This window comes from Ambystoma mexicanum, chromosome 4q (genome assembly GCF_040938575.1).
Source record: "Ambystoma mexicanum isolate Mex_15411 chromosome 4q, UKY_AmexF1_1, whole genome shotgun sequence".
In the NCBI taxonomy this organism is placed as follows: Eukaryota; Metazoa; Chordata; class Amphibia; order Caudata; family Ambystomatidae; genus Ambystoma; species Ambystoma mexicanum.
In genome coordinates this window covers 512469671-512497025 of record NC_090928.1, presented here as the reverse complement: position 1 = coordinate 512497025, position 27355 = coordinate 512469671, and the positions used below count along the sequence as shown (strand labels likewise).

Here is a 27355-nt window from a genome sequence, read left to right as displayed (position 1 = left end):
AATCCCCTCAACCAGTGCCGCAAGACAACTCGGCAGCCATTTTGTTGGCTATACAGTCCTTATGCTCGGAGATAAGGACGAGACTGCCGTTACCACCAGCGGAGGAACCGCTCCCGACGGGGGACCCGGAGCCAGGCCCTTCTGGGAGCCCTCCCCCTCAGAGAAGGATTCATCCTCCACCTCCTTTTCAGCCATCGCGCCCTGTTCAGCCCTCCTCCCCGTCCACGACTCGTGGGGATGATACGGGGACTGACACAGCCGCGACGGGTACGGACGACGAGGTTTACGACTAGGATCTGCCGTCACCTCCCACCCGGGCTTCCCCGCCCGACGAGATTGGATCGTTTCACTCCATGATCGCCAGGGCATTCGAGCTTTTCCAGCTCTGCCCGGAAGAGAAGGAAGGTTTCCTTTATCAACGGCGCGAGGCCAAGAGGAAGATGGTCCTCTCCGTACCTCTACTGGACGATATTTGGGATGAGGGCCTCGCCCTCCTCAAGAACCCATCCACGATGCCGGCTAGAAGGGATCGGTACGAGAAGAAGTACCGGGTCCCGGACGCGGCCCCCTTGTGCCTTCGGGCACAGCCGACCCCGGACTCGGTCGTCTCCGCGGCGGCCAGGAAGAAAGCGGGGGGGGGGGCGCGGCCTCTACGTCGACCTCCCCGCCGGACGGCGAGGAAAAGAAATTGGATACGATGGGACGCAGGGTCATCTCGTCTGCAGCGACGACGATTAAGGCGGCCAACGCCTTGGCTATCGTAGCCTGCTACGACAGGGAGTTGTGGTACAAACTGGCCCCCCTGCTGGACTTCCTACCGGACGACAAGAGGGCGGAGGCCCTAGAGATCTGTCAGGTTTCCTTCCCTTATTTGTCAGGTTTCCTTCCCTTATTCAAGTTTCCTTTTCATTATTTCTCTTTATTTATCCTTTTCAGAATAGCTTTGTGTGGGTGGTAAGTTTTCCATTATAGTTGGTTTGGCCTTAACTTGCTGATTCAGAATCCTGGTTCTGACCCAAGGCAAGATGGAGCCTCACAGTGACAGCTCTGATTGGTTAGAAGACAATGCTGAACAACAATGAACATTCTAAACTGTCATTCTGTGCCTTTCATCATCAAAACCCCATCTGAGAGGACGTGTTTAGTGGCTGCTCCTGCTTTAGTCTTAGGCCTGGTGGATTTTATCCTTCAGACATCAGCAGTTGAGCGGCTACTTTCTTGGGTGTTACAGGAGAAGTCATCAGCTGGCAGGAATTCGTTTTTGAAGACAGGAAAAGCAGGAAATCCTTATGAATTCGCTCAGGAGATAAGTGACTTTATTTTTACTGTAACTCTGTTCATAATAACATTCTCCTTGAAAATTCGTGAAAAGTTGTGTTTCTACTAAAACTATTGAACTCCCGGAGTGCGCGTGCGTTTCCAGTGCGTTGTTCCATAGCGCGAGAATTTGACTGTCGCGTGCGAATTCAAGTGCGCGTGTGCTTTCTAGCGTGGGTGTCCCGAGCGCGAGTAGATGTTGGTCTCGTGCAATTTTAAATGCGCGTGTATTTTATAGCGAGAAGCTATACGCCGCGTGAGAACTAAAGAGCGCGTGCGATTTCATAGCGCGGGTGTTCAGAGCGCAAGAATCTGTTTGTCGCGTGCGATGTAAGTGCGCGTGTATTTCCTGCGCGAGTGATTTTGCGCGTGAGAATCAATTCGCCGCGTTTGACCTCAAGAGCGCGGGTGTTTTTCGCGTGTCTCGCAGGAGAACATTATTGCGCGTGTGGATTATTGCGCGTGTGGATTATTTTGATCGCGCGTCTTTATTCGTTTGCGCGTGTTCTTCAACCAGGAAGATTTCTATGTGAAGTTCGTTAATCTGAATGGAAATAACCTGCGTGTGCATTTAGCACGTGTTTTTTTTTTTTTTTTTTTTTTTTTTTTTTCCTCCAAGGATTCAAAAACTCAATACAATTATAAATAGTTTGAAAGAACAATAAAGAATATTTTAAAGACAATCTAACTGAACATTCAGAGCATTTTGGAAAAAAGACAATGAACTAAGACTTCCAGTTTTGCCTAAAGTAAGAAGTTGCTGTGAATTTCAAGTGTCTCAAGTAAGAGATTTTCAGCTTCTTTATCAGCTTCTCTAAGAAATTTCAAGAGAAGAACCAGGTATGATTCTTAATTATTAGTTAAGGATTAATGTCTTCCCATTCATAAGGTTAAGTAAGTGAATTAAGGAAGTGTATCTGCTATTCTTTTATCCTCTGCAGGTTCAGCTCTGGTTAGCCTTGACGCAGTCTGCCTGGTGTTTTGTTATCCCATTTCCCCCTTTCCCTTTGGGGTGTAGTTTACAGAGCTGAATTGAAATCTAGTTCTGGGAAATACATCTCAGGGGGATTGTTGGGGGTTCAGCAGCTTCCGCGGATGCAGGACCTCTCAGCCTGACAGTATGAGTTGTGGTACAAACTGGCCCCCCTGCTGGACTTCCTACCGGACGACAAGAGGGCGGAGGCCCTAGAGATCTTGCAGGAAGGAGAGGTGGCGTTGGACCACGCCATTACGATTGCGACGGACATCGCTGACACTGGATTTCGCCAGTTGGGCAACGGCATGTGCCTTAGGCGGCATGGATGGCTCAAGGCTACTGACTTCCGTCAGGACGTGCAGACCAGAGTCTTGGACATGCCGTTTGACGGAAACAACCTGTTTGGGAAAACAGTGGACCATTCCCTTCAAGCCATCAAGGCAGACACGGAGACGGCCCGGGCTCTTGGGGTTCTCCAGCAATGGCGGCCGCCCTTTCGGAGCGGCGGAGGCAAACAGGGTGCCTCCAAAGGTTCCGGCGGCGGATTTTCCACCTACCGTCAAGCGGCCCGTTCGTCGTCGCAGGAAGCTTACAGGGGACGAGGCAAGTCAGGCGGACCCCGCCGTCGTCGCCAAGGAGGTCAAGGCGGCAAAGCCTCGTCGAAGCAGGACTGAACCGGCCGTGGGGTCGGGCCCCCACCGAAGCACCCCGGTGGGAGGCCGGCTGGCGAGCTTAGTCAGCGTGTGGGAGTCCATCTCCACCGACGGTTGGGTGCTGGACGCCCTAGCCCAGGGTCACGCACTCGAGTTTCGAAAGAGGTGCCCGCGCGTCCCCCCTGTGGCCAGGAAAGAACATCACGTCCCTCAACTTCTCTTGGAGGTAAAGGCGATGCTCAGGAAGGGCGCCATCGAGCTCGTCCTCAAGATACTTCCTCGTGAAGAAGACGGGAGGATGGCGTCCCATCCTGGACCTACGACGACTGAACAAATTCATCAAGGCACAGAAGTTCCGGATGGTCACCCTCCAACACGTCCTGGGTCAGCTGGAGGAGGGCGATTTCCTGTCTTTGGATTTGGAGGATGCCTACTTCCATATTCCCATCCTAAAGGGACACCGAAAGTTTCTCAGGTTCGTGGTCCAAGGGCTTCACTATCAGTTCAGAGCCCTTCCCTTCGGACTGAGGTCGGCACCCAGGGTGTTCACCAAGTGCCTCGCACTGGTGGCGGCGCAGCTGCGCCGAGAGGGGATCCACGTCTACCCCTACCTAGACGACTGGCTCATCCGAGCGAAGACTAAGGAGCTCGCCGTGGAGCACATGGCAAGGACCGTCCAACTTCTCACGGACCTGGGATTCTCCATAAACTACGCCAAGTCCCACCTGGTGCCCGCGCAAGATGCAATGTTTCTGGGAGCGAAGCTCGACAGTGTCGCTTCTGGCCTATCCGTCGGAGGAAAGGACGAGGGCCATTCTGGGCAAGGTGCAGCAGATGCTGGTTGCGGACGCGGCCAGAGAGGTCCATCAAGTCCCTCCTCGGAATGATGTCTTCTTGCATTTACCTCATCCCCCTGTGCAGGCTCCGGATGCGCCCGTTGCAGGAGTTCCTGGACCCGCGCTGGATCCAGACGACGGGCAGCTTCGAGGAGAGGATCACACTCGACGAGAGTTTCCGACGAGCGATCCGGTGGTGGGGCACCCGCGCATCTGACGGCGGGCATGGACTTCCAGACACCCGGCCACCAGGAGACAGTGACCACGGATGCCTCCCTGGAAGGGTGGGGAGGGCACACTGAAAATCTGCACACGAGAGGCCTTTGGCTCCTGACGGAGAAGTCCCTCCATATCAACGTCCTGGAGCTCCGTGCAGTGTTTTGGGCCCTCAGGTCCTTCCTTCCGTCCCTCAAGGGCAAGGTGGTGAGGATCTTCACCGACAACACCACCACCATGTTCTACATCAGGAAACGGGGCGGAACCAGGTCCCCAGCCCTGTCCAGGGAGGCGCAGGATCTGTGGCATTGGGCCGTCGCCCAAGGGATGTTTCTGGTGCCTTTCATCTGGCAGGGATAAACACCATCGCCGACTCACTCAGCAGGGTGCTGCGCTCGTGTCACGAGTGGGAACTACCACAGGATCTAGTGGACCGCCTCTTCCGACTGTGGGGCACACCCCAGATCGATCTGTTCGCGACGGCGACGAACTCCAAGTGCCGGAGGTTCGCCAGCAGGTTTCCCCAGCCGAGGAGCATGGGCGATGCTTTCTCGTTCCCCTGGGAGGGCCTGTTTCTATACGCGTTCCCTCCATTGCCATTGCTGATCCGGCTCATCAACCAGCTCAAGAGGTCACGGTGCAGGATGATCCTCGTCGCACCTGCGTGGCCGAGGCAGATATGGTTCCCGGACCTTCTGGACTTGTCAGCGTCCCCGTCAATCAAGCTGCCAGTGGACGCAGGTCTTCTCTCCAGGGAAGGAGGCGCCATCCTCCATCACGACCTGAAGTCACTGAACTTGCAGGCCTGGCTCCTGCAGCGTTAGAGTTTGGAGGATACGACATACCTGCCGACTGCAGAGAGGTTCTTGCAAAGGCCAGGGCGTCCTCGACTCTTAAATGCTACGGACACAAATGGAAGAGGTTCTCTGTCTGGTGCCACGCACAGAAGATTAACCCTCTACGGATTACGGCTCCCCAAGTACTGCCGTACCTACTGACGCTGGACTGGCGCACGCGTCCATCAAGATTCATCTTGCTGCGATCTCCCGATACACCAGAACCACGGGGCGGACGTCTTTGTGGTCTCATCGTCTGGTGAAAGAGTTCATGAAGGGACTGTTCAGATCGTTCCCGCCGGTGAAGGCTCCGGCCCCGGCGTGGGAGCTCAACGTGGTGCTGACCAAGCTCATGGGACCTCCGTTCGAGCCTCTGAACTCGGCTCCGTTGAAGTTCTTGTCGTGGAAAACAGCGTTTCTTGTGGCCATCACCTCCGCACGACGGGTGTGAGAGATCCAGGCCCTTTCCTGCAAGGCCCCGTACTTGACTTTTCACGACACGAGGGTAGTGCTCAGGACGCACCCCTCCTTCATGCCCAAGGTGCCGTCGGACTTCCACCTCAAAGAACCCTTGGTGTTGCCTGTTTTCTTCCCGTCGCCGGCTGAAAGGACTTTGCACTCGCTGGATGTGGCTAGAGCGGTGAAGTTCTACGTGGACCGCACAAAGTGTTTTCGGAAGACGTCACAACTCTGTGAACTTTGGACCTGTCAATCAGGGGAAGGCTCTCTCAAAGGCTTCCATTTCCAGATGGCTCTCCGGCTGTATCATGTACTGTCATCGGTTGGCAAACCGACCGCTGCCTGGCCGTCTGAGAGCCCATTCCACCAGAGCGATCGCAGCTACCACGGCGTTCCTATCTGGTGTGCCCTTGCTGGACATCTGCAGGGCTGCTACGTGGAGGTCGACGCACACCTTCACAAAATTCTACTGCGTCGATCGGGATTCCAGGGAGGAGTCCAGGGTCGGCCAAGCAGTGCTGCGCAACCTGTTCGCCTAAGGTGAGCCTGGTGAGGAGGTAAGATTTGCTTAATGTTGAGTTTGATGTAATGCTTAATGTTGAGCCTTTGCCACCTCCCGTGGTTGCATGTGTGTACTGCTATGTATTCTTTATTCATGAGCATGTGAATGCATGCCAGACCCCATGCTGGAGAAGGAACAAGTTACTTACCTGTAACTGTTGTTCTCCAGCATGGGTCTGGCATGGATTCACATGCGAACCCTCCCGCCTACCCCTCTGCGGCTCTTCACTTGGTCATACTGCCACTTCACGTGCTACCAAATCTGAAGATGGCTGCTAGAGGCGGGGCTTAGGTAGAGGGCAGTCATTGGCTGTGGTCAGTATGACGCAGAGATCAGTGATTGGTTACTACTATGAAAGACAGATCAGAAACGAAACTGATACTGGTTTTTTCTTTACCGAGGATTTCCCAGCCTGACGACGGGGAATATTCATGAGCATGTGAATCCATGCCAGACCCATGCTGGAGAACAGTTACAGGTAAGTAACTTGTTCCTTATCCAAGAGAAGGTATTTAAACCTTTGGGAAATCGAAGAGACTTCCCTGTGCCACTGCATTGAAGGTGCTGTGTCACAATGTAAAGATGCCTATGGAGTTCGTCAGACTCCAAAGTTAAAAGACTGAGTTCAAATCACATTAAAATAACTGAAATTTCTCTCTTCAGGTTAGAAATGAAGTCCTGAAGTCCAGCAAAAGAGCTGGGGGTCTCTAAGGTAGAAGGAAATTGGCACATTTCTGTTCTCCCTTTACAATGTGAAAAAAAGAGCAGGGCCATTTTGACAAAATGGGCACCCATGGGTGCAATACTGTAGCTGAGGATTCAGCCTATGCTTAAAACGCACAATGATAGGAAAATGAAACCACTGCCACCAGCCATTAAAAGTAGTGAGGGTAGCATAAATGTTAAATGAGTAAGTAGGAAAATGGGCTACTAGTAAGTAGGAAAATGGGAAAAGTAACCCCCAGTACTTCCACATAAAATGGGCTGTACTGGACAAACCTATGAAAAACGGGTAAGTAAAGTCAATTTCACTTTACTACTCTTGGGAACAGTAGTTTACCCGTGAGAATGTATTTCAACCTTAAGAGAAATCCGAAGGACTTCTGTGACACTGCACTGAAGGTGCTGTGTCACAATACAAAGTGATGCCTATGGAGTCTGACAAACTCCATAACCAAAGAAACAGTCCAAATCAGATCAAAAATACATGCGGGAGAAAAAGGTCTCGCTCACTCAAGGATAAAAAAAATCCTAGTCCAGCAAGAGCGCTGGGTGGGAGGGGGAGGTCTCTATGGTAGAAGGAAATTGGCACAGAACGCCTACTGTGAGTTGAGCCTAGCCTTTTGGATATTGATTATTTCTATCATGCTCGTACACAAGTGTTTCAAAGCACGGCAAGGGAGGGGAAAGAGGGGTGAACAAAACAATGATCTTACTAGGCCCAGGGACAGTGACAACATGCAAGTGCATGGCAGAGGGGAAGAAGTGGAAAGTGAGGAGAAACAGATTAATAATGAAGGCAAACCATGGTAGTGCAGCCAGCAAGTGCTGATTTAAAGGCAGCAGACCGGGTAGGTCTAAGAGCAGGAAGAAAGGGGGGCGGGGGGAAACTGTATTGGTACAGATATAGACCCCAGTGCAAGGGGTGCCCCAGAGGCAGTGCAGGAGGATGGCAGGGTGAGCAGGTACCTGGCATGACTGCCACTTAGAGCCTGGTGAGCTTGAGGAAATCACTAGTAGTACTTGGTCAAGAAGATATACCAGGGACTTAACTAAAATCTTTCTAACGCATGGTAAGGTGGTTTGTGCCACATTCTTACACAATAATTTGAAAAGAGGCAGTGTCTCCTGCATTCCTCTTTGACCAGTGTCTGCCAAATGAGATTATTGCTGTGAAGCTTGAAAGGCTTTACTAACCTTGAGTCAAAGAAGGGTTCAAGACTGAATCAATACAGTGAGTGTTCCATTGATAACATGGTATGAAAGTTACAAAATGGCTTTTAACAAGGCCAAAAGTAATTCCTTTATTCAAATTAAGGTGACTAATGGCTTCATTTTTTGCTGGATAGCGATTAACATGATGTGGCTTTTTTGGAAATTTACATTGCGATGTAATGGAAAATGCTGAATCTGTACTATGCCTTATTTTATTTTTTTTGGTAGCTAGTTTTCATATGCAAGTATGGACACTTTTTTTACCTTTCCTTTAACTTGCAGGTCATTTTGTCTGATGCCAGTGCTCCTGGTGAAGGGGAGCACAAAATCATGGATTACATTAGACGCCAGCGAGGTAAAATTGGAAGAGGGAAATAACCTGAAGTGCAAACTTAAGGCTCACGTTTTTTCTAATCCGGTTTCTCTTTAATTTAGGCCAGCCAAACCATGACCCAAACACTCATCATTGTTTGTGTGGAGCTGATGGTAAGTTGGTTTTATGTTCAGATTTTTCATACGCTTGAATATTTACTGATGGTTTGGATCACCTTGCATTGGCATGAAACGATTGTTGAGTAGCACGTACGGTTTTACGTCATGACTGGGCTTGATCATGGTCTTCCTCCATGTTTGCACTACATTCTACATCCAGGAGATGTCCATCTTAATATGTATCTGGAAATTAATGCGAAGAACTAAAAAGGCAGGTCCTAGTAGCACTTATGTTCAAACTATAAGATTGGGCCTGATCTGGTCGACCTCCAGTTAAGCAATGTGCTCTCTGACAAGGTGATGGTTTTCACTGATCTGCCTGGGAATGAATGCCCTGAACTCTTTACCCAGCCTCACTGTTGGGTAAGATTTTCATATGATAAATCTTCCTGACGTGTCAACCCCAGAACCTTTTGCTTTTACTGGTTGATTATTTTTCCTTACCACTTGTTGAGTGAACTGTTATACCGATTCAGTTTTTACTGCGGGCTGTTTCCACATCCCTAACCCAGGGGGTGCCCATTATACCAAAATGGCCCTTTATTCATTTTTTGTCATTTTAGCATTTCTTGTCCTTTCTTCCCATGACCTCCAGGATGGAAAATTCCTTTGTTCACTTTTATCTTCGGGGGGAGTCCTGTGTACTTGCCGTCCAGGCTCCAGAGTCTGAAGGCAGGAAGCAAGGGAGTCCAAAACTCTACAGTCCTTTGTCTTCCAGCCTGAGTGAGAATCCAGTTAAACCTGTGAGGCTGGCTGGAAGGATTGCCAACAGCCCCCCCAAGTTAGAATTTTGCAAGTCTGTTTGATTGGCTGGGTTCCTGTAGAAGTCTGGTACTGGAAGCTGAAGAGGTAGTCTACCATGGGAACCAAAACCAAAGGGGAAGATTAAGAATTTGCTGCTGAGACTTCCCAGCGACTGGAGAACCTGCTGTGTAACTGGAGCCTGCTGTAGCCACCCTTTCCAATTGACCTGGAGACTCCAAAAAACTGTGACCCAGTGTCAGGCTGAGAGTTATCCTGTGTCCGCGGAAGCTGCTGAACCCCCGACAATCCCCCTGAAGTGTAATCCTCAGAAACTGATAATTCTCGGCTCTGTTAACTACACCCCAATGGGAAAGGGGGAAGTGGATAACATAAACACCAGGCTGGCGACGTTCTGACTAGCTGATGCGGAACATGCAGTGAATACATAAGAACATACAGAATCCTCAAATTACTTTACTACCTTTAAATTATGAAAACTTTATATCCTTAACTAAAATGTAAAGAATCCTACCTCTTTCTTCTTTTAAGTTCTTAGAGAAGATTGGAGTAATAGCTGATAATTTCTTTCTACCTTTCTTGTGGCTTTGAAAGTCTTGAAAATAACAGCAACTCCTTTGATTATTGAATGCTTAACAGTTTATAAGGCCAAAGTCATGGTTCTTAAATGTTCCAGTTAAGAAGACTTAGATGAATCCTGTTTCTTAATAGAGTTTGTAGTCTCTTGAAGAACTTGCAAACTTTTCCAAGTCCGTTGAAACCTTTTCGCGCACACGTGCAAAAATTTACCCGCGCAAAACACGCGTTGAGGAACGCACGCGCTAAGAAAACACGCGCTGAAAGTCACGTAGCAGTCTATTCTTACTCTCGATGCGCTATGAACACAGCGCACTATAGAATTCACGTAGCAGTCTTTTCTCGCGCACGCGCGCTATGGCTACACGCACAATGAACACTCGCGCTGGACCACATGCGCTATAGAAATCGCGTTGCAGTCTTCTCTCGTGCATGCGCAATGAATTCATGAGCTATAGTTTTCACGTAGCGGTCTCTCTCTCGCGCGCTACGATCTCACGTAACCGTCTAACATTGTTCGCGCGTTTAAAAATGAAACGTTTTACTATAAACCGAGTAACATCAGTTCTTCTTTTGAATTTTCATTTATGATCTCCAGTTTCTAATGAATCTGAGCAAAGATTTAAATATCCAAATAGTCACTTAGCTTAATTTTTTCTTCTCCAAAAGAACTTCCAGAAACTCTCCTGCGAACCTGAATTCTTCTCCTGAACAACCCCGCATAAGTAGCCGCTCGACTGCCAGGATTTGAAAGTTCAAACCCACTAGGCCCAAGACTTCAGCAGAAGCAGCTACAGACACGTCCTCTCAGCTGGGGTTACGACGATGAAAGGCAGAGAGTGACAGTTTAGAACGTTCATTGTTGTCCTGTAGTTCTCTCTAGACAATCAAGGCTTCTATTGTAAAACTCCATCTTGCCTTGGGCCAGAGCCAGGAATCTGTATAGAAAGGTCAAGGCCAAACCCACACAGAAACAAAGGGAAATAATTAAAGGGAACCTAACAGTAATTAAAGGAAACCTGATGACAGTAATTAAGGAAACCCGACACCCAGAGCCTGGTGAGATTCACATTTTGAGCATCCCACGCGTGGTCTGACTTGGTGGGGCTGCTATACCCCTATACCCCTATACCCCAGGGCCTTGAGCCCACACAGACATCTGTGGCGGTAGATCTCTCTTCGGCGGGGCCTCCCTCTGGAACTGCCTCCCTGAAAAATGGGAACCATCTTCGGTTCCGGAAGCACCTAAAACCTTCCTCTTTGCTTCTGCTTTCTCTCACACTCCCTGCTGAAGTCCTGGCTGATGGTGAGACTGCACAGGTTACCTGGCCACCCATCTGATCTTGGGGCCCTGCCAGTTGCATGCTTGCGCTGGAAACCCCAGCACCCGGGGAATGTTTTCTGTATCCCTACAGGCTTCAAACCAGCACTTATGTATGCACTTGCCACCAGCTGGCTGTTCTTTATTTTGTTATTTTATTATACCATGTACTGCACCCCCTTAATCCCACCCCACACTTTTCTCCCCCCCTTAACTTGTGGGATATGAATGACACCTGGCCTAGTAAGATCATTGTCTGTCTTCTCTGTTCCTCCTACCTTGCCTCGTCGTGCCTTGAAACACCTGTGTTTAGGCGCGTTATAAATGTCATAGCTCCACACTAGGAGGCCTGTGGCCTCCGAGGAGAGGGTTCGCCACATCGATGTGCTTGAACTGAAAGCAGTGTTCTAGGCCCTCAAGGGCATGGTGGTGAGGGTCTTCATGGAAATACCACCACGATGTTCTAAATCAGGGGGGGGGGGTTTTCACCAGATCATCCATGCCATCCAGAGAGGCACTGGGCCATCGCCCAGGGGATGTTTCTCGTTCCGGTTCACCTGTCGGGAGTCGAGAACACAATTGCTGACTTTCAGCGGGGAGCTGCACTCTTGCCACGAGTGGGAGCTTTGGCAGGATCAAGTGGACAACGTTTTCCTCAGGAGGGGAAGACCCCAGATCGATCTGTTTGCGACAGCGACAAACTCCAGAGATTCGCCAGCAGGTTCCACCAGCTGGATAGCATGGGGGGGTGCGGGGGGCGCGTTATCCTTCCATAGGGAAGGCCTGTTCCTGTACACGTTCCTGCTGATGCCTCTCCTGCTGAGTCATCCATCAACTTAAACCGTGCTGATGCAGGATGATCCTCGTCGCCCCGGCGGTGCCAAGGCAGATTTGGTACCTGGACCTTCTCAGAATGTCGATTGTCACCTCATCCAGCTGCCAGTGGTCGCAGATCTGCTCGCCAGAGAAGGAGGCGAAATCCTCCATCACGACCCAGGATCGCTGAACCTGAAGGCCTGGCTTCTGCAGCCTTGGGAGTTTGGTGGGTACGAGCTACCGGCAGACTGCAGAGTGTCGTCTAGTCTTCAGTGCTACAGGCACAAGCGCAAACATTCCAGCAACATGGTGCTGGATGCAGAAGATCAACCCTTGGAGGGTCAGGGCCCCGCAGATTCTGATACTCTTGATGGTCTTACCCCGTCACGAGGATCCGCTTGAAGGCCAAAGCCAAGAGCAACTCCTGGTACGATTCCGACCTAGTCAAGGCTGCAGGGTGGCTGAGGGGAAATGGTTGACTTCTTGCGCAACCTTTGACAAACCACCTGCTCCAAAGGCAATACCGGCTTTGTCTGCACTAAGACCACATCCAAGCCCATGTCTCTGCAGCATCTAACAACTCGGCCAAACTGTAAAATCAGTAAGGAGCTTGCTAATCCTTCAGTCTCTACCTCTCCTGTCCCCTCCAGGCCCTCTGCATGGCCCTTGCTTCTCATTTAATCTCTAAAACCCACAACATCCTGTCACCCTCTCGTCCTCTCCTCACTCTACCTTGCCCCCCCAAACCCCCCTGTGGACACCTTTCCTCCCTCTTTCTCTTCCTTTCCTCTGTTCTCACCTGACTAAGTTTCTAGAAAAGCCTGATCTGTGAAAGTCTTCAAAACTGGTTCTTCCCTGTCCTTCCAAAACCATCAAGGACCACATTGACCCCCTCGCTCTTGCCCTGGCTGACCTCTGCAACCACTCCTTCACCATCTGAGCCTTCCCTCCCCCACAACCCCCTGAAGCAATCTTCTCAGGAAACCCTCAGCTGACTGCCCCTCCTGCTTGGCTAACTATCACCCAATCTCCATCACTCCTTTCCTGGGCAAACTCATGGAAAAGCTGTCCAACTTAAACTTCACACTGACTCTGTTGGTTGTCTCATGACCATCAGGAGAGCACAGAAACTGCTCTCCTAAACATACGTGAAGACCTGCATTCTAACCTTGATTCTAATCTCACCTCTGTCCTCCTTGCACTCTTCTGCCTTTGACACGGTCAACCATGCCATCCTGAACATACTTCTGTGATAACCTGGCAATTACTGATCAGGCCCTGGCCTGGCTGACCTCGTTCCCCCTCTGATCAACCCTCCCAGGTCCAGCTTGGGGCCTTCCTTTCCCTTATCTCCCTCTCTACCTGTGGTGTTCCCCAGGGGGTCTAACTTCTCGCCCTGGCTGTTCAACCAATACCTGGCACATCTCGCACTCTGAATTGCCACATTCTGCTTCAACTTTCAGTGCTATGCGGATGACACTCTGGTTGTTTTCAGGCTCCCCTCTCCTGCCTCTTATTATTTCATCTGTCTGCTATCCAGGAGTGGTGTGCTGCCAACTATCTCTGCTTTAATGCCAGTAAGACTGATTCGCCTCATCGGCACAACTGCACCCTCCTTTCCTGTCGCTCTCTGGTCGGCCTCCCTTTGCCCACTTCCTGCTCCTACCTGTGAGGCTAAACCTCGGGTGTCCTCAACGCCACACTCCTTTTCGCCTCACGCCTGACATCAAACTACCAACTGCACCTCCTCGGAGGTATTCTTCCTTTCCTCTGCTTCCCCCTCAGAAGCTCACTCTAGAGCTCTGGTTCTTTCTAGGCTGGACTTCTGCAACAGCCGCTTTCTAAATCTGCCTGCTTCTACTCTTAGCCTTCTGAAACTCATCCAGGACTGCAAGACTTGTCCTTGGCCTCAAGCCCACGGATTGTATCTCTTAGCACTGAACTCTGCATTGGCTCCCAGTGGCTGCAAAGATTAAATTCAAAGCCTCCTGGGTACTCAACTCTCTCCGTAAAAACCTTCGTACGCCAGCTCTGCACTCCTCCAACTCAACTTGGTCGCTTCTCCAAGCAACAAGTTGGTGGTAGATCTTCCTTCAGCTGGGGCCTCCCTCTGGAACAGCCTCCCTGCTGCTCTGGAACAATCTCCAGTTCCGGAAGCACCAAAGACATTCCTCTTTTTGCTCCTGCCTTCTCTATTCCTCTCACCTGCTGATTCTTGTCTGATACTGCACTAGTCACCTGACTAACCTCTGATTTCAGGTCCAGTTCCCTGCCCGCCCAGTTGCACACCTGCACTGCCACCCCTTGCACTTGGGGGTCTGTAACCCTACAGTCCCACTACCTGTACGTTTGGCCACACTTCTTATTTTGATCCCATGTACAGCACTGCCCCCTTTTCCCCTGGCACGTTCCCTCTCCCCTGCACTAGCGCAATGTCAATGTCACTTGGCCTAGTAAGGTCATTCTGTCCATCTGTTACCCCTTCCTTGCCTTGTCGCGCCTTGAAACACTTGTGTATAGGCGCATTACAAACGCCATATCAAACCTAAAACGAGGAAGAAGCAACACAATGCCTAGCGACAGGGCCATACAAGCGCATCGCACTAAGCACACCCCCTACGCCGATTTCAACGTCTTCGTTGGAAAAAAAGGCGAAAGTGCCAACAGGGCCGCCGAAAACTTCGCAGGTTCCCGCGGATCGTTCAGATCCAAAGCCTTCGGCACATCCGCAGCAGCGTTTTGCGACTGGGCAATCTACACCACCTAAGGGCGCTACTCCGAAACCTACACGTGTTGAAGCGCGGGAGTCCAACGCTTCGATGGTCTCTAAGGCCTCGGTAGGCCTGAAAACTACGGCTAGGCCTCTACCCGGAAAACCTACCGCTAGGCCCTCTAGTGCCACGGAAGGTATTACACCTGCCAATAAATCTGTCTCATGCCAATTATGCATCTATCGTAAGCAGCATCGATGGAATTACGGCGGAGGTGGGTCTTACCCTGGTTCTGCCCAAGGTTATCGGACAAGCCGCAGAATTTTTTTTTTTTGGGTGGATTGGGTTCCCGATTCGGACAACTCTTACAAGGATAGTCGAGAGCCTCTTTCTGACGCCCTGAGACTCATTTCGACGCCGCAGGGCGGAGAACTTAGTTTCTCCTCACGCAGGCCCGTTTCGGTCCTCTAAATGGACTACAGAAAAATTGGAAGGGTGTATGGATCGGCTGGAGCAGATATCCGTTTTTATGATCATCCTCCCCCGAAAAGGGCTCCAGGAAGATCAGTCTCATGTTTTCCAACAGGAAGACGTGGTCCAGATGGACACATAGACATCTATAATGAAGAAGCTGCTTTTCTGCAAAACTATGAGGAAGACCAACAGAATACTACGGACAACTGGGAGGAAACCCAGCAGGAAGGTCGGGACCAATGGACACAGCAAGATCAGGACTCTGATGTTTTGTGCTTAGACTCTCCTCCGTCCACCCTGGCTCGCCAGGCCTCCTGTAGGTGACCAAATGGCATTCAACTCCATGTTGAAAAAAGCAGCTGAATACTTTCAAGAGGTGGTACCTGAGCAGGATTTCGTGGAGGATATCCTTCAGGAAAAACCTCTGGCAAATCAATCTATCCCCCTCAACTCTAAGAGGGGTAGCTGCCTCATTGGTGTCACCTGCTCAAACACGGACAGTGAACTAGAGTCGGAAAATTATTTTGCCTTCCCCTTCGGACCCTCTATATCAAAGGGCACGCCATCTCAGATTCACTGGTAGTGACTACCACTCGAAAGAGGGCAGGGGTACCCCTTGCCATGTGGAAATAACCACCGGACAAGGAATCTAATCGGCTGTATTCCCTTGGCAAACGTGTCACGTCAGCAGCCGCATACACTATATGGGTTGCTAATAATACTACTCTATTAGCAAGCTATGCTGATGCCCAATGGAAGTTGCTCCAGGAAGGCCTCCAAGAGGTCCCCGAACCCGCCAAGTCAAAGCTTCGCTCCATTGTAACGGAGGGAAGACTAGTTAACCAGAACGTGGTGAAGAACACCCTGGACACTGCGGAAACTGCAGGAAGGTCTCTTGCTCAAGGGACCCTACTGAAAAGACACGCTTAGCTGCGTACATCGGGATTTAAACCTGAGACTCGGGCCTCCTTCATTAATAACCCATTGAGGAGTCTAACCTCTTCGGGAAAGCGGTGGATGAGGCTTTGGAAACAGCCAAGAAGGAGCATGAGACTTAGTCTCCAACAAATTACACAGAAACCCTCCTCCCAGAGGGGTAGTAACTCTCGGCGGTCCTTTCGAGGGCAAGCCCGTAGTGGTCAAAACTATGGCACGGGTAACTTCAACACAAATAACATCTGGAAGCCCCACTTACTACCCCTCAAGGGGTCAGAATTGCGGCAGAGGCCCCAATCTCGGAGGTGCCACGGCCTTTGGTCAGAAATGACCACCAGGTCCCCTCCCATGTCACCCCGGTCGGGTGCGATTAACATCTTTCCTCATGGCATGGGAGGGGATTACTTCCGACCAGTGGGTCTTAAAGACGGTCGCCCACGGTTACTGTGTGGAATTCGCCTGACCTCCACAGTTCAGACCGCCGCGCTCCCTGCGCTTTTCACCGGATGATCTGGAGATCCTGATCAGAGGTGGAAGCACTGCTGGGAAAGGACGCCATAGAAGCCGTCCTTATTTGTAAACGGGTATTCAGTGTACTTGTACCCAAAAAGGATCTCACCATGCGCCCTGTTCTAGACCTGTTTATAAAACCCCAGACGTTTTGCATGGTAACACTGCAGGAGGTGATCCCCTTGCTGAAACAAGGGGACTTCATGGCCACATTGGACATGAAAGATGCATACTTTCATATTTCAATGTTGCCAGCGCAGAGGAAATATCTAAGGTTCATGATCCAGGACAGGCATTACCAATTCAAGGTACTCCCCTTTGGCATCGCCTCAGTGCCAAGGGTGTTTACCAAGGTCCTGGCAGTGGCTGCAGCACACCTGCACAGACTATCCGTCCCAGTTAACCCTTACCTCGATGACTGGCGGGGGACTCCTTCTATTGTTTTTTGGGTGTTCGGAAAACAAGCGTCGAATTCCTCTTCAGCCCGGGTTTCTCAATCAACACATCTAGTTTAGTCCCCAGCCAAATGAAACAATTTCTGGGAGCTCTAATTCGGACGGAAGACTGTCTTGTCTTCCCCTCCAACGAGAGGGTTCAGAACATGCTTTCTCAGATCCTTCAATATGTAGCCAGGTCGAGAGGTGACGTTTGCTAGGGATGATGGCGTCGTGCATATACTTGATACCCCACGCGCGGCTGCGCATGCGTCCCATGCAAGAGTGGTTCAACAGCCAGTGGACTCAGGCCAGCGGACAATGGGAAGATCTGGTAGTTGTCTCGCCAGCCCTCGTTCTCTCTCTGCAGTGGTGGTCAGACAACCTCTTAAAGGGGGAAGACCTTCAACACCCGTGCAGTGGAAGCCACTCACGACACTCATCTCTCACAGGGTGGGGAGCTCATATGCTTCAACAGACAGCACACGGACCTTGGTCTCCTCGAGTAGCGTCCAACCATATAAACTTGAGCTGTTGGCGGTGTTCAAGGCTTTGAAAGCCTTTCCGGTGCAACTGCAAGGGAAGACAGTGCTGATTCTGACGGATAGCACTACAGCTATGTATTACCTGAGCAAACGGGGGGGGGGGGGGGGAAACTCACTCTCCAGGGCTATCCGAGCTGTCTCAAAACATTTGGATATGGTCTCTGACACAAGATGTTACTGTTGTCCCACCATGTTCCAGGGGAACTCCATCTTCTGGCAGACGTACTCTGCAGAGATTTCCCTCTGCCTGAAGAATACGAATGGCGACTGCACAAAGACATTGTGTCCAATGTCTTTGCAGAATGGGGTTTCCCCAGAGATCGACCTGTTCACTTCTCAGAACGCCCAATGCCAAGACTACGCCTCCAGGTACCCCAGAACTGATCCAAGGGGAACGGTCTCTGGATAACATGGTCAGGGAAATTTGTCTACGCTTCCCCATCCACCACAACACCCTCCCCCCTACCCCCCCCCCCCCCCCCCGACTCCCCTTCTCAACAAAATAGTGCACAAGATGCACCAGGACCCAGTTACCATGATGCTGGTGGCCGCCATGTGGGCACGCCATCCCTGGTTAGCTCACCTACTGGAAATGTCCCGCTCCCCACTAGTCAAGCTACCCTGCCCGTACAACATGTCTCGGGACAGGGTCAGACATTACACCCATGCCCACAAACTCTGAACTTAGCAGCCTGGCTCCTGAGATCACTTTGGACATCTAGAGCTCCCTCAGAGGTGCATGAACATACTCTGGGAAGCGAGAGAACCTAATGCACGTTATTGCTTTTCCAGCAAATGGAAACGTTTTGTCATCTGGTGCAATTCCAAGGGCGTCCATCCCATCGATTGCTCACCCTCACACATTGTGCTGTATCTAACCCACCTATTGGACACTGGGTTAGTCTTTGATTACCTAAAGGTTCATCTGGCTGCTCTGTCGGCCTACACCACAACAGAAGGTATCATGGTGGAAGATACCAATGATTAAAGCCTTTATGGAAGAGGTTAAGAGGCTTTATCCTCCCATTTCTCATCCAGCCCCTGGATGGGATCTGAATGTGGTTTTGACGAGGCTCATGGGAGCTCCCTTTGAGCCTATGCATAAAGCAAGTCTGAAAGACCTGACTAATAAAACCGCCTCCCTAGTGGCTATCACTTCTATCTGAAGGGTTAGCGAACTACAGGCTCTTTCTGTCCTAGTCCCCTTTGTTACAGTCCACAAAGATGAGGTAGTTCTGCGCACACATCCCAGGTTTGCGCCTAAATTCATCTCAGTTCCATGTGAATCAATTGAAATACCCACTTTCTTCCAGAACCCTACTAACATGGCCGAAAGAAGCCTTCACACACTAGACGTGCGCGGGGCAGTCATGTTTTACCTGGAAAGAACTAAACCACTAAGGAAGACTAAACAATTCTTCGTTTCAGTGGCAGCTGGTAGTGAAGGGGATCCTGTCTCTAAATCCGCTATCTCGAAGTGGATTGTCAAATGAGTCACACTGTTTCACTCTTGCTAAGAGAACTGCCCTTCAAGCCTAGAGCACATTCTACTCGAGGCACTGGGGCATCCATAGCATTCATTGCAAATGTTCCTAGAGTCCATTTGCAAAGCGGCAACCTGGAGTTCTGTACACACCTTTACAAAACACTATTGCCTGGACACTCATTCTAGGTCTGATTCTCAGGTGGGACAAGCAGTCCTAAGACTTTTTTTTTTTTCTACTGTTCCTTCTCACAACCCACCACCAACTCCGGGTACTTGCTCGCTAGTCTATGCACAGCATGTGATTCTAAGCAGATTAACACGCATCAGAAGACATGCATTACTTACCGTAATAGCATTTCTGATCGTATCTGCTTAGATTCACGTGCGCCCTTCCTACCTTCCCCGCTTGGATGGAAGGAACATAGACGTCTTACTACTTTCTCTATATGTACTCATTGTAGCCTTGGGCTACCTCATGGCAGAAAAAATACAATCGGTGGGACCTCAGCGCGTGAGGGATTTTGGGTACACCACACGTCACGATAGGGATAGTGTTAAAGACACACCTATGCTGACGTCACCTTTCGGTCCCCGAAAGACAAGATGCAATACTCCACGGTTACCACTGGATGTCGGACCATATGCAAAGCATGTGAATCTAAGCAGATACAATCATCAGAAATGCTATTACGGTAAGTAATGCATGTCATCCGGTACACCCATAGGTATGTTAAATGATGTTTATACTGCACACTCCTCCGGAGTGGTCCCCTGGCGTTCTGGCGGATCTGGAAAAAGGGGTAGTTTGGGGTACATTAGTAGGACAAAGTTAGAGAGCAAGGGAGCTGTGATGTGCTGTTGGCAGCTTCAGTTCGCTGTGGTTTTAGAGGTATGGTTGTTTGAGTTGTCAGGCTGAATTGCATGCGATACCCTTTGGGACCAATACACACAATTAGGACTACAAGTGTTAACCAAACCACCCCTTGGTATACGTTTTTGGTAGCGAGCTGAGCAGCTAGGCTTATCTCAAGAGTGAATGTGAGCAGTAAAGTAGTTGCACAGAGGACATTCAATCAGATTCAAGTGAACACTTATACTAAAGGTTTCTTGGTAAAACACTTATCAATTACACCATCATTTAGAAAATATTTCACTAGCACAAGACAACTTACTATTATACACTTTAATACAAGATTGATAGTTTGAGCTCCCCTGAAATAGGAGCAAAATGACAGTTTACTTAGAAGTGAGCAAAAGGGGCAAGGTAAGTAGAATGAGCATCACACATACTTGTTGGACAGTGCAAATGGTTCCAGTTCACCAGAGGAGTTCAATTCAGTAGGCCAGGCCAAAGTCAATGGGCTAGGGTTCTGGATATGAAAGAGCAGTGCTGGTATCAAATGGTAAAGTTTTTGCAAAAGTTCTCAGAAGTAGTTTAGGCGAAAAAGACTCATGTTGTCGCTAGGCCTGTAAATTGGGAAAGTTTCACAAACTTTCACTGCGAGAGACATTCTCTCAATCGGGTTGCACAGTACCTTAGTATGAACAAAATGCAGATGACGTTAGTTCCTGGCAGGTCCTGCAAATCTCACTGCCTGAGCCTGTCGTGGGGACAAGAGGGAGGATGTTGGAGACTCCTGCACTGCACGGGATCGTTGAAAAACAAGATGGAGTCACTTCAGTTCCAGTAGCTGTAGATTTGAGCACACAAGCTGGTATCCCTCTCACTGGTTAATCATAACCAGCCTTGAGAATGGTATCCTGGTGGCATACAAGTTAACTGGTCCCACCAACTCAAATGAAGTCGTCCTTGAAGGGGCTTCTGTCGAACTTGGCACTTCGGACCTGCAGCAGGGCTTCACCGGGCAAACCAATGGTCCAGGAGTTGCAGCAGCGGTCCTCTTCCTTCTCTTTTCTTTAGTTTATTACTTGTATTGCTCGCCAGACCCAGGGTATCGGGCGCATTTGCATAAAACGACTTGTTTGGTTACAAAAAGTACATTTACATAGATGAATTTACATAATACAGCTAGTTTATTCACAAAGGTTTACATAATGCAGGGTATGCATTGCAAGTGATATGTTGTAGCCTAGTCCGAGTGCAGGATAATACTGTATGCAGTAAGGTGAAATTATTATAGAAATATGTTGACCTATGTCCATTAGCCTAATGAAGGTGTGCAGATCCTAGTGGGAGGGGGAGATCAGGTCGGGTACAGAACAAGTACTATATACAGTTAGTGACGCATTGTTGAGTAGGTGTATGTATAGTTATACGCTGGAATTGCTGGACTGGGTTTTTAGCCCGTCAATAAGGTTGTCGGAGTAGTAGGTACGATTGCTCTTTTCGCAGGGGAGGAGGTAAGGAGTTCCACAGTTGAGCTGCCTTAACTGGGAAGCTACGTCCTCAGACACTTGAGAGTTTAAATCTTGGGACTAAGAGGCAATTGGTATTCGGGACTCTAGTGGGTCTTATAAGTTTTTTTAACAATTCTCTGTGGTAGCGGGGCACCACATTATTTAGGCATTTGTAGGTGAGAGGCCACTTTAACTGCATTTTTTTCCTGCGTGGACAGCCAATTGTTTGATTTTCTTGTAGCAGTGATATGATATCTCCTAGAGATCCCGAGTGCTGCTCTGAGGGCATTGTTCTGGAGGAGCTGGATTTTCTTGATTTCCAAATTGGCCCTGAGGTAAAGAGTTACAATAATCCAACTTCGACAGAACAAGAGCTCTTGCCAGAGTGATGCAGCTGTTATTGGATAGGAATGGTTTACCTGATCTGATTAACTTACAGGTGTATGCTGAGGCAGATGCCATTGCATTGACCTGTTTTTTCTGAAATTAAGGGTCGAATCCAAGTAGTTCCAAAGTTTTGACCTCGCTGGCGACCGTGATGGGGTTGCTATCAATATTGAAAAGTATTTGGGCCCCAATTTATTGAGGGTACAGGGGGTGCCCAGGATGATTATCTCAGTCTTAACACATCATCCATGCTTGGATGATGAGAAACCCTGTCCACCAAGGCCAAATCTGTATCATGATCACTGGTAAGCGATTGGAGAATCGGAGTATCATCTGCATAGTTGGTGTAGGTGATACCAAGAAAGTCCAGATCATCGAACAGGGGCTTCGTGAAGATGTTGTACAGGGTAGGAGAGACGCAAGAACCCTGAGGTACTCCGCAGGAGATGTGGCGGGGGGGGGAAGAAATAGGGTCTGCGGCTGCAGTGGGGGAGAAGACTCTCATAGTCCTATTAAGATTCAATCCAGACTATGGCTTATTTCGAGAAGTGAGCAGCTGAGTCCAAATGCCTACAAAAGACCCCATGGTCCACCAAGTTGAAGGCAGCCGACGGGTCCAGAAGCAGGAGGGCTGATTTCCCTTCGTCTCTGATTTAGTCAATTTGGGCTTTTAAGTCTATTAAGGCTGTCTCCGTCCCATGCTGAGGCCGGAAGCCTGACTGGTGAACCCCGAGCAGGTGGTTGGTTTCCAGATGATTCTGTATTTGAACGCAAGCCATTTTTTCTATAATTTTTAGGAGGAAGGGCACTGTTGTAATTGGGCGGTAGTTGGTGGGAATGGCAGGGTCTAACATTTTTTTTTTAAGTAGATGGAGCACCCAAGATTCTTTGAGGTTGCTTGGTATGGAGCCAGAGGAGAAAGAGTCGTTGAGTTTTGTGATAAAAGGGGCCAGATCTCTGGCAGCAGCATTTATCAGTTGGGCTGGGCATTGATCTCCCTGGCAGTTGGAGGGTTTGAGTGATAGAATATTTTTTGTGTCTCTTTGGTGACGTTGGAGAATTTGATACAGGAGTTGGGTGGGGGGGGCGCAGGCTTTGTCTGCGGGTGGTTTGGTAGGGTTAGTCAAAGGGGTGTTCATAGTGAGTGAGGCTTTTATATTGGCTATTTTGGCTTGTAGGGTCCATACTTTATCGACCAGTGCTTGTTGTATGTTCGATCACCTGAGTTTGTCTTTCAGTTATCTGGAACTGGGATGGGGGCTTCTAATTCCTTGAGCTATCCTGGAGTTATAGGTTTCACATTTGGCTTCAATTATTTAATTTTTACATTAGGCAGAAATTGCCTGGAAGTTAACTTAATTTACCTCGGAAGGTGGATAGTCTCCATGCTACCTCGCATTGTCTTTTGCCTCGTAATAATAATTTAAAGTGAGATGTACCAAGTGTTGAGGTGGCCTTTGGGTTTGCTTGGTTGCATTTTAAGGGGTGCAATTATGTCTAGTGAAGTGGACATGATTTTATTGTATTTATTCACCATGGCCTTGGGGGCCCAAATTTTCCGGAAGGGAGTTTAGAGTGGGTAGAATCAATAGGAGTAGGTTTACCGGGGAAATGTTCTGTTCCTGGTTGGGGCGATCTGGGGAATAGGTGTTTGTTTAGTTGCTAATGAGAAAGTCACAAGATGATCCGTCCAGATTTGACTGGAGATGGATGAGATGGAAGCATTACAATTAGTCTGCCACCCAATCAAGGGTTCTCCCTTTGATATGGGTAGGCTGGAGCACTATGATTGAAGCCAAAGTAGGTTAAGATATTGGCGACATTTGAAGCATGTAAGTCTTTAGAGTCATTGAAAACCAGGTTGATATCCCCTAGTAATAGGACTTGGGAAGAATTTTTTAGGTCGTTGTTAGACAAGATGGTAGAGATGTCCTCTTCGAATGTCCCAATTGGACCAGGGTCGTTCCATTGGTCTACTCTGCATTCCAGTCCGAGACTCCTTTTTATTTAAAGTTTTTTTCCCTTTCTTTCAGCCTAGCTGTCACTCACCCAGCAGGGTGGCTGTCCTTGCCAGACAGTTAGCCAGCCAATCACGCCAGTGCATTTGGGTCTCCTAGGAGACTAAGCACAGGGAGTTTCGGGCACTTCCCTCCCTTCCTGCCCACCGCAGACACTAAGACACCAGAGGCGGTCTTCAGTCCTGAAGCCCGCCAAAGGCACACGAACAAAGGGACCAAACCTAGCTTGGCACACAGACATACACTAGAAGGACCTTTCCAAAAAAGACAACCGGGACCTGTTTAAACAAAGGGGCTTAAGGTGCCATCTTGAAAAACATGACTCCCGTGATTTTTAGCTACAGGTGTTTCGCAGTCGGGAAAATCATGGTAGTTTGTTGTAAAACCACTGCCACCAGCCATTTTCAATAGGAAAGGGTAGCATTTGACTGGTACATGAGTATTTAGTCACAACGGATACTATGTACCCCTCCAGCACTCCATTGTAAGATGGTATGCTGGGTCTAGGAATTTGAAAAGACTAGTAAAGTCAATTTCACTTTACAGTCTCTGGGAAACAGTTTATCCCAGAGAAGGTATCTAAAACTTTGGGAAGTCTAAAATGCATTTGTCACTGCACTGAGGGTGCTGGTTAACGCATGAAAAGATGATCCCTATGGAGTTATCTAAAACTCCATAATCAAAGAACACAAGTGAAAAATGCACATCAAAATACACGAAAGTGTGGAAAAAAGGCTCTTTCCAGGTAAAAAAAATAGTCCTCAAAATACAGCAAAGTCGCTGGTGTGAAGAATTGGCACATTTATGATAATGCTCCCCAACACGAGTTTAGAGGTGTATGCAGAGGGGTGAGGTTTTAGTAGGGTTTGTTTGAAGAGATGCACACATTGTGTGGGTCTTTCAAGGTTTAGATGTCTTCCTTACATTGATCTCGTTTCAGGAGAACACAAGGGGGAGCCTCTGTCCATATGTCACATTAGTCCGTCTCTTCAATTCTTTGTTACTCAGGCATGCCCTCCCATCCCAGTCTCTGGGTGATGAAAACTGCTGATCTAGTTGTGGCCCATGCCCATTCCCCTAGCTCTATCTGGGTGCGACGTGGTTCAGGTCAGTCGTCGGCATATCCAGATTTATTATCAGGCAGTCGCCATACTCATGTCTCAGTTAATTTTGGTTGTCGGGTTAGTCAAAGTAAATCTCCAGAAATTCTGGTGGGGTTGGTTGTTTGAAGATGGCTATCTTGTAAGTGTGAGGTAATTGAATAGTGTGGATGCAAAGTTGCGTTGGCGGTTTACACGTATGTCTTGCAGGGGAGATGCTAATTAGTGAGTTAGTTTGTTGTGCCTGTTGTCTGTCCGCCTTGTTTGGTATTATGCGGTTCTCATTGGATTGTGGTTGGTTCAGCCTTGCATTCTCAGTTCTTGCAAGTGGTCCCCGGCTCTGGTTCTCGTTATCTATTCCGTTATGGATTTGTTGTTAATTGGCTCTTTTCATTTTTGGTTTTATTGCTGCAGTTGTCTGTCTGGTTCCAAGATCTTGAAGAGCCAGGCTTTGAGCAGTTTTCTGAATTTCAGGTCTTTTGATTTCTTCCAGGAGGTTGATCCAGGATTTTGCCGCCAGGTGGGAGAAAGTAATCGTTTTTTCCTTGCATATGGTTTTGGTTCCATGTGGATTTTGTTGCTTGATCTAAGGAGTCTTGTCTGCTTGTAGATGGGTTTTCTTCTGTAGGAATTCTGCACCCTGGCCGCTGATTGTTTGATTGGAAGCTAGTGTAGCATTTTTTAGTGCTGTGGTCTCCTAGATGGAGAAGTCTTGCCACTGCGTTTTGAATGCGTTGCAGTTTCTTGGCAGGTATTCCGAGGTAGATGCTGTTGGCGTAGTCTATTCTTGACATGGGTGACTATGGTCAGTGTTTTGTAGGTGAAGGACAGGAATGGTAGGATTCTTTTAGTTGAATGAAGGAGCATTTCTTAATTCTGTTTACTTTAGGTTCTAATGTTAGTCCATTAGGACTCGCTACTTTTGGTGGTTTGGATGCAGTTTCTCATTTCTATCAGTCACGGGATGTTGGTGTTCTCTTGGGTTTTGGATATAATCATTTGTTTTTATCCTGGGTTGAATTTTAGGTTGTTGGCATTCATCCAGTTCTGGAGTTCTGATTTTCTCCTAGTTTTCATCTTGTGCATGTAAGATTATATTTTTGAAGAAATTGATTAGCGTAGTCTGGTAGATGTTAGATGTACATTACCACTTTCACTCTCAAGGTGCTGGCTTTTGCCTAAAGTCGGCACCAAGGGTGTTCAAGTGTTTGGCCCTGGTAGTGCCACAGCTACGTCTCAAAGGCATACACCTCTACACATACCTGGATGACTGGCTCATCTGGTCAGTCTCAAAGGCTGGTGGTGCAACACACAGGAGACCATACGCCTGCGAACGGGGCTCGATTCTCTATCAGTTATCTGAAATCTTGCATAACTCCATTGGAGGACTGTTTGTTTCTTTCAGGTCTGAATGTGTCAGCAGGGGTGTCCCTAGCTTCCCTAAACGGGTGCTGGCCATCCTGGGAAAGGTGCATCGTCTGTCAACCATCAAATCTCCAACCATCCAGATCATCCATTCGCTTCTGGGCATGATGTCCTGCATACATCGGATTCCCTTCTGCAGGCTGCAAATGAGGCCACTTGGCATTTTTGGACTGCAGGTGGCAGTGGGCCACAGGCAATTGGTCAGACTGAAAGGGATGGTCTAGTAAAAAATTTTAAAAAATAGATAGGCCACATAAAAATACTAGCATCCTCCGTTTTAAAACTTCCTATGTAAAATTTTGAGCAATTCAAGCTCAAAATTCGAAAAAGCAAGCACAGGGGCGCAGCCATTTTGTGAAATGGAGGCCCTTCTGTGCTGGCTTTTGCGGCACTAATGAAGGAAAAGCCAGCCAGCTGTAGTAAACAAAGTCTACCGCTGGGTGGCTTTCCCTTCATTAGTGCCGGGACTCGGAGGACGCGGACCGGAGACCAGAGCAGGAAAGCTGCAGCTGAATCTCGCTAAGTGCTATTTATTTTTTTTACAAAAAATAAGCACTAGCTGCGGTTTTCTTATGTTTTCTGGGCTGGAGGAGCCCGGAAAATTTAGAAATAAAACCGCAGCTTTAAAAACGTATTTATGTTTGCGGTCGCTTTTGAAGCGACCGCAAACATAAATACGTTATTGTGTTGGAAAACGCTGCGGTTTTTCTTACCAAGTTTCTCAGGCTCCTCCGGCTCGGAGGAGCCTGAGAAACTTGCAAAGAAAAACCGCAGCGTTTTCCAACACAACCGCGTGTGTTTCTGCCTGCTGTGGCTTTCACTTTGGGTCTCCGAAACCCAAAGTGATAGCCACAGCAGGCAGAAAACACACACGGTTATGTTTACATGCCGCGTAGTGTTTCTACCTGCAGCTGCTTTCCCATTTGGGGCTCTCGGGCTCCCCAAGGGGAGCCCGAGAGCCCCAAATGGGAAAGCAGATTCAGGTAGAAAACGCGGTTGTTTTCCGCAATGCCGCGTTTCTGCCTGAATCTGCTTTTCCATTTGGGGCTCTCGGGCTCGGAGGAGCCTGAGAAAGTTGGAAAGAAAAACCGCAGCGTTTTCCAACACAACGTTGTATTTGTTTGCGGTCGCTTCAAAAGCGACCGCAAACATAAATACGTTTTTAAAGCTGCGGTTTTATTTCTAAGTTTTCCGGGCTCCTTCAGCCTGGAAAA

The 27355-nt window shown here is 48.9% G+C and overlaps 1 protein-coding gene across 1 annotated transcript in view; it reads left to right on the top strand.

Moving 5' to 3' along the window:
- The window catches only part of XRN2 (5'-3' exoribonuclease 2), a 376513-nt gene that overhangs the window by 99868 nt on the left and 249290 nt on the right, over positions 1-27355 (top strand). Inside the window, exons 7-8 of the mRNA XM_069608066.1 lie at positions 8073-8145; positions 8226-8276. Coding sequence (XP_069464167.1) covers positions 8073-8145; positions 8226-8276 — 124 coding nt within the window. The remainder of the gene's footprint in view (positions 1-8072; positions 8146-8225; positions 8277-27355) is intronic.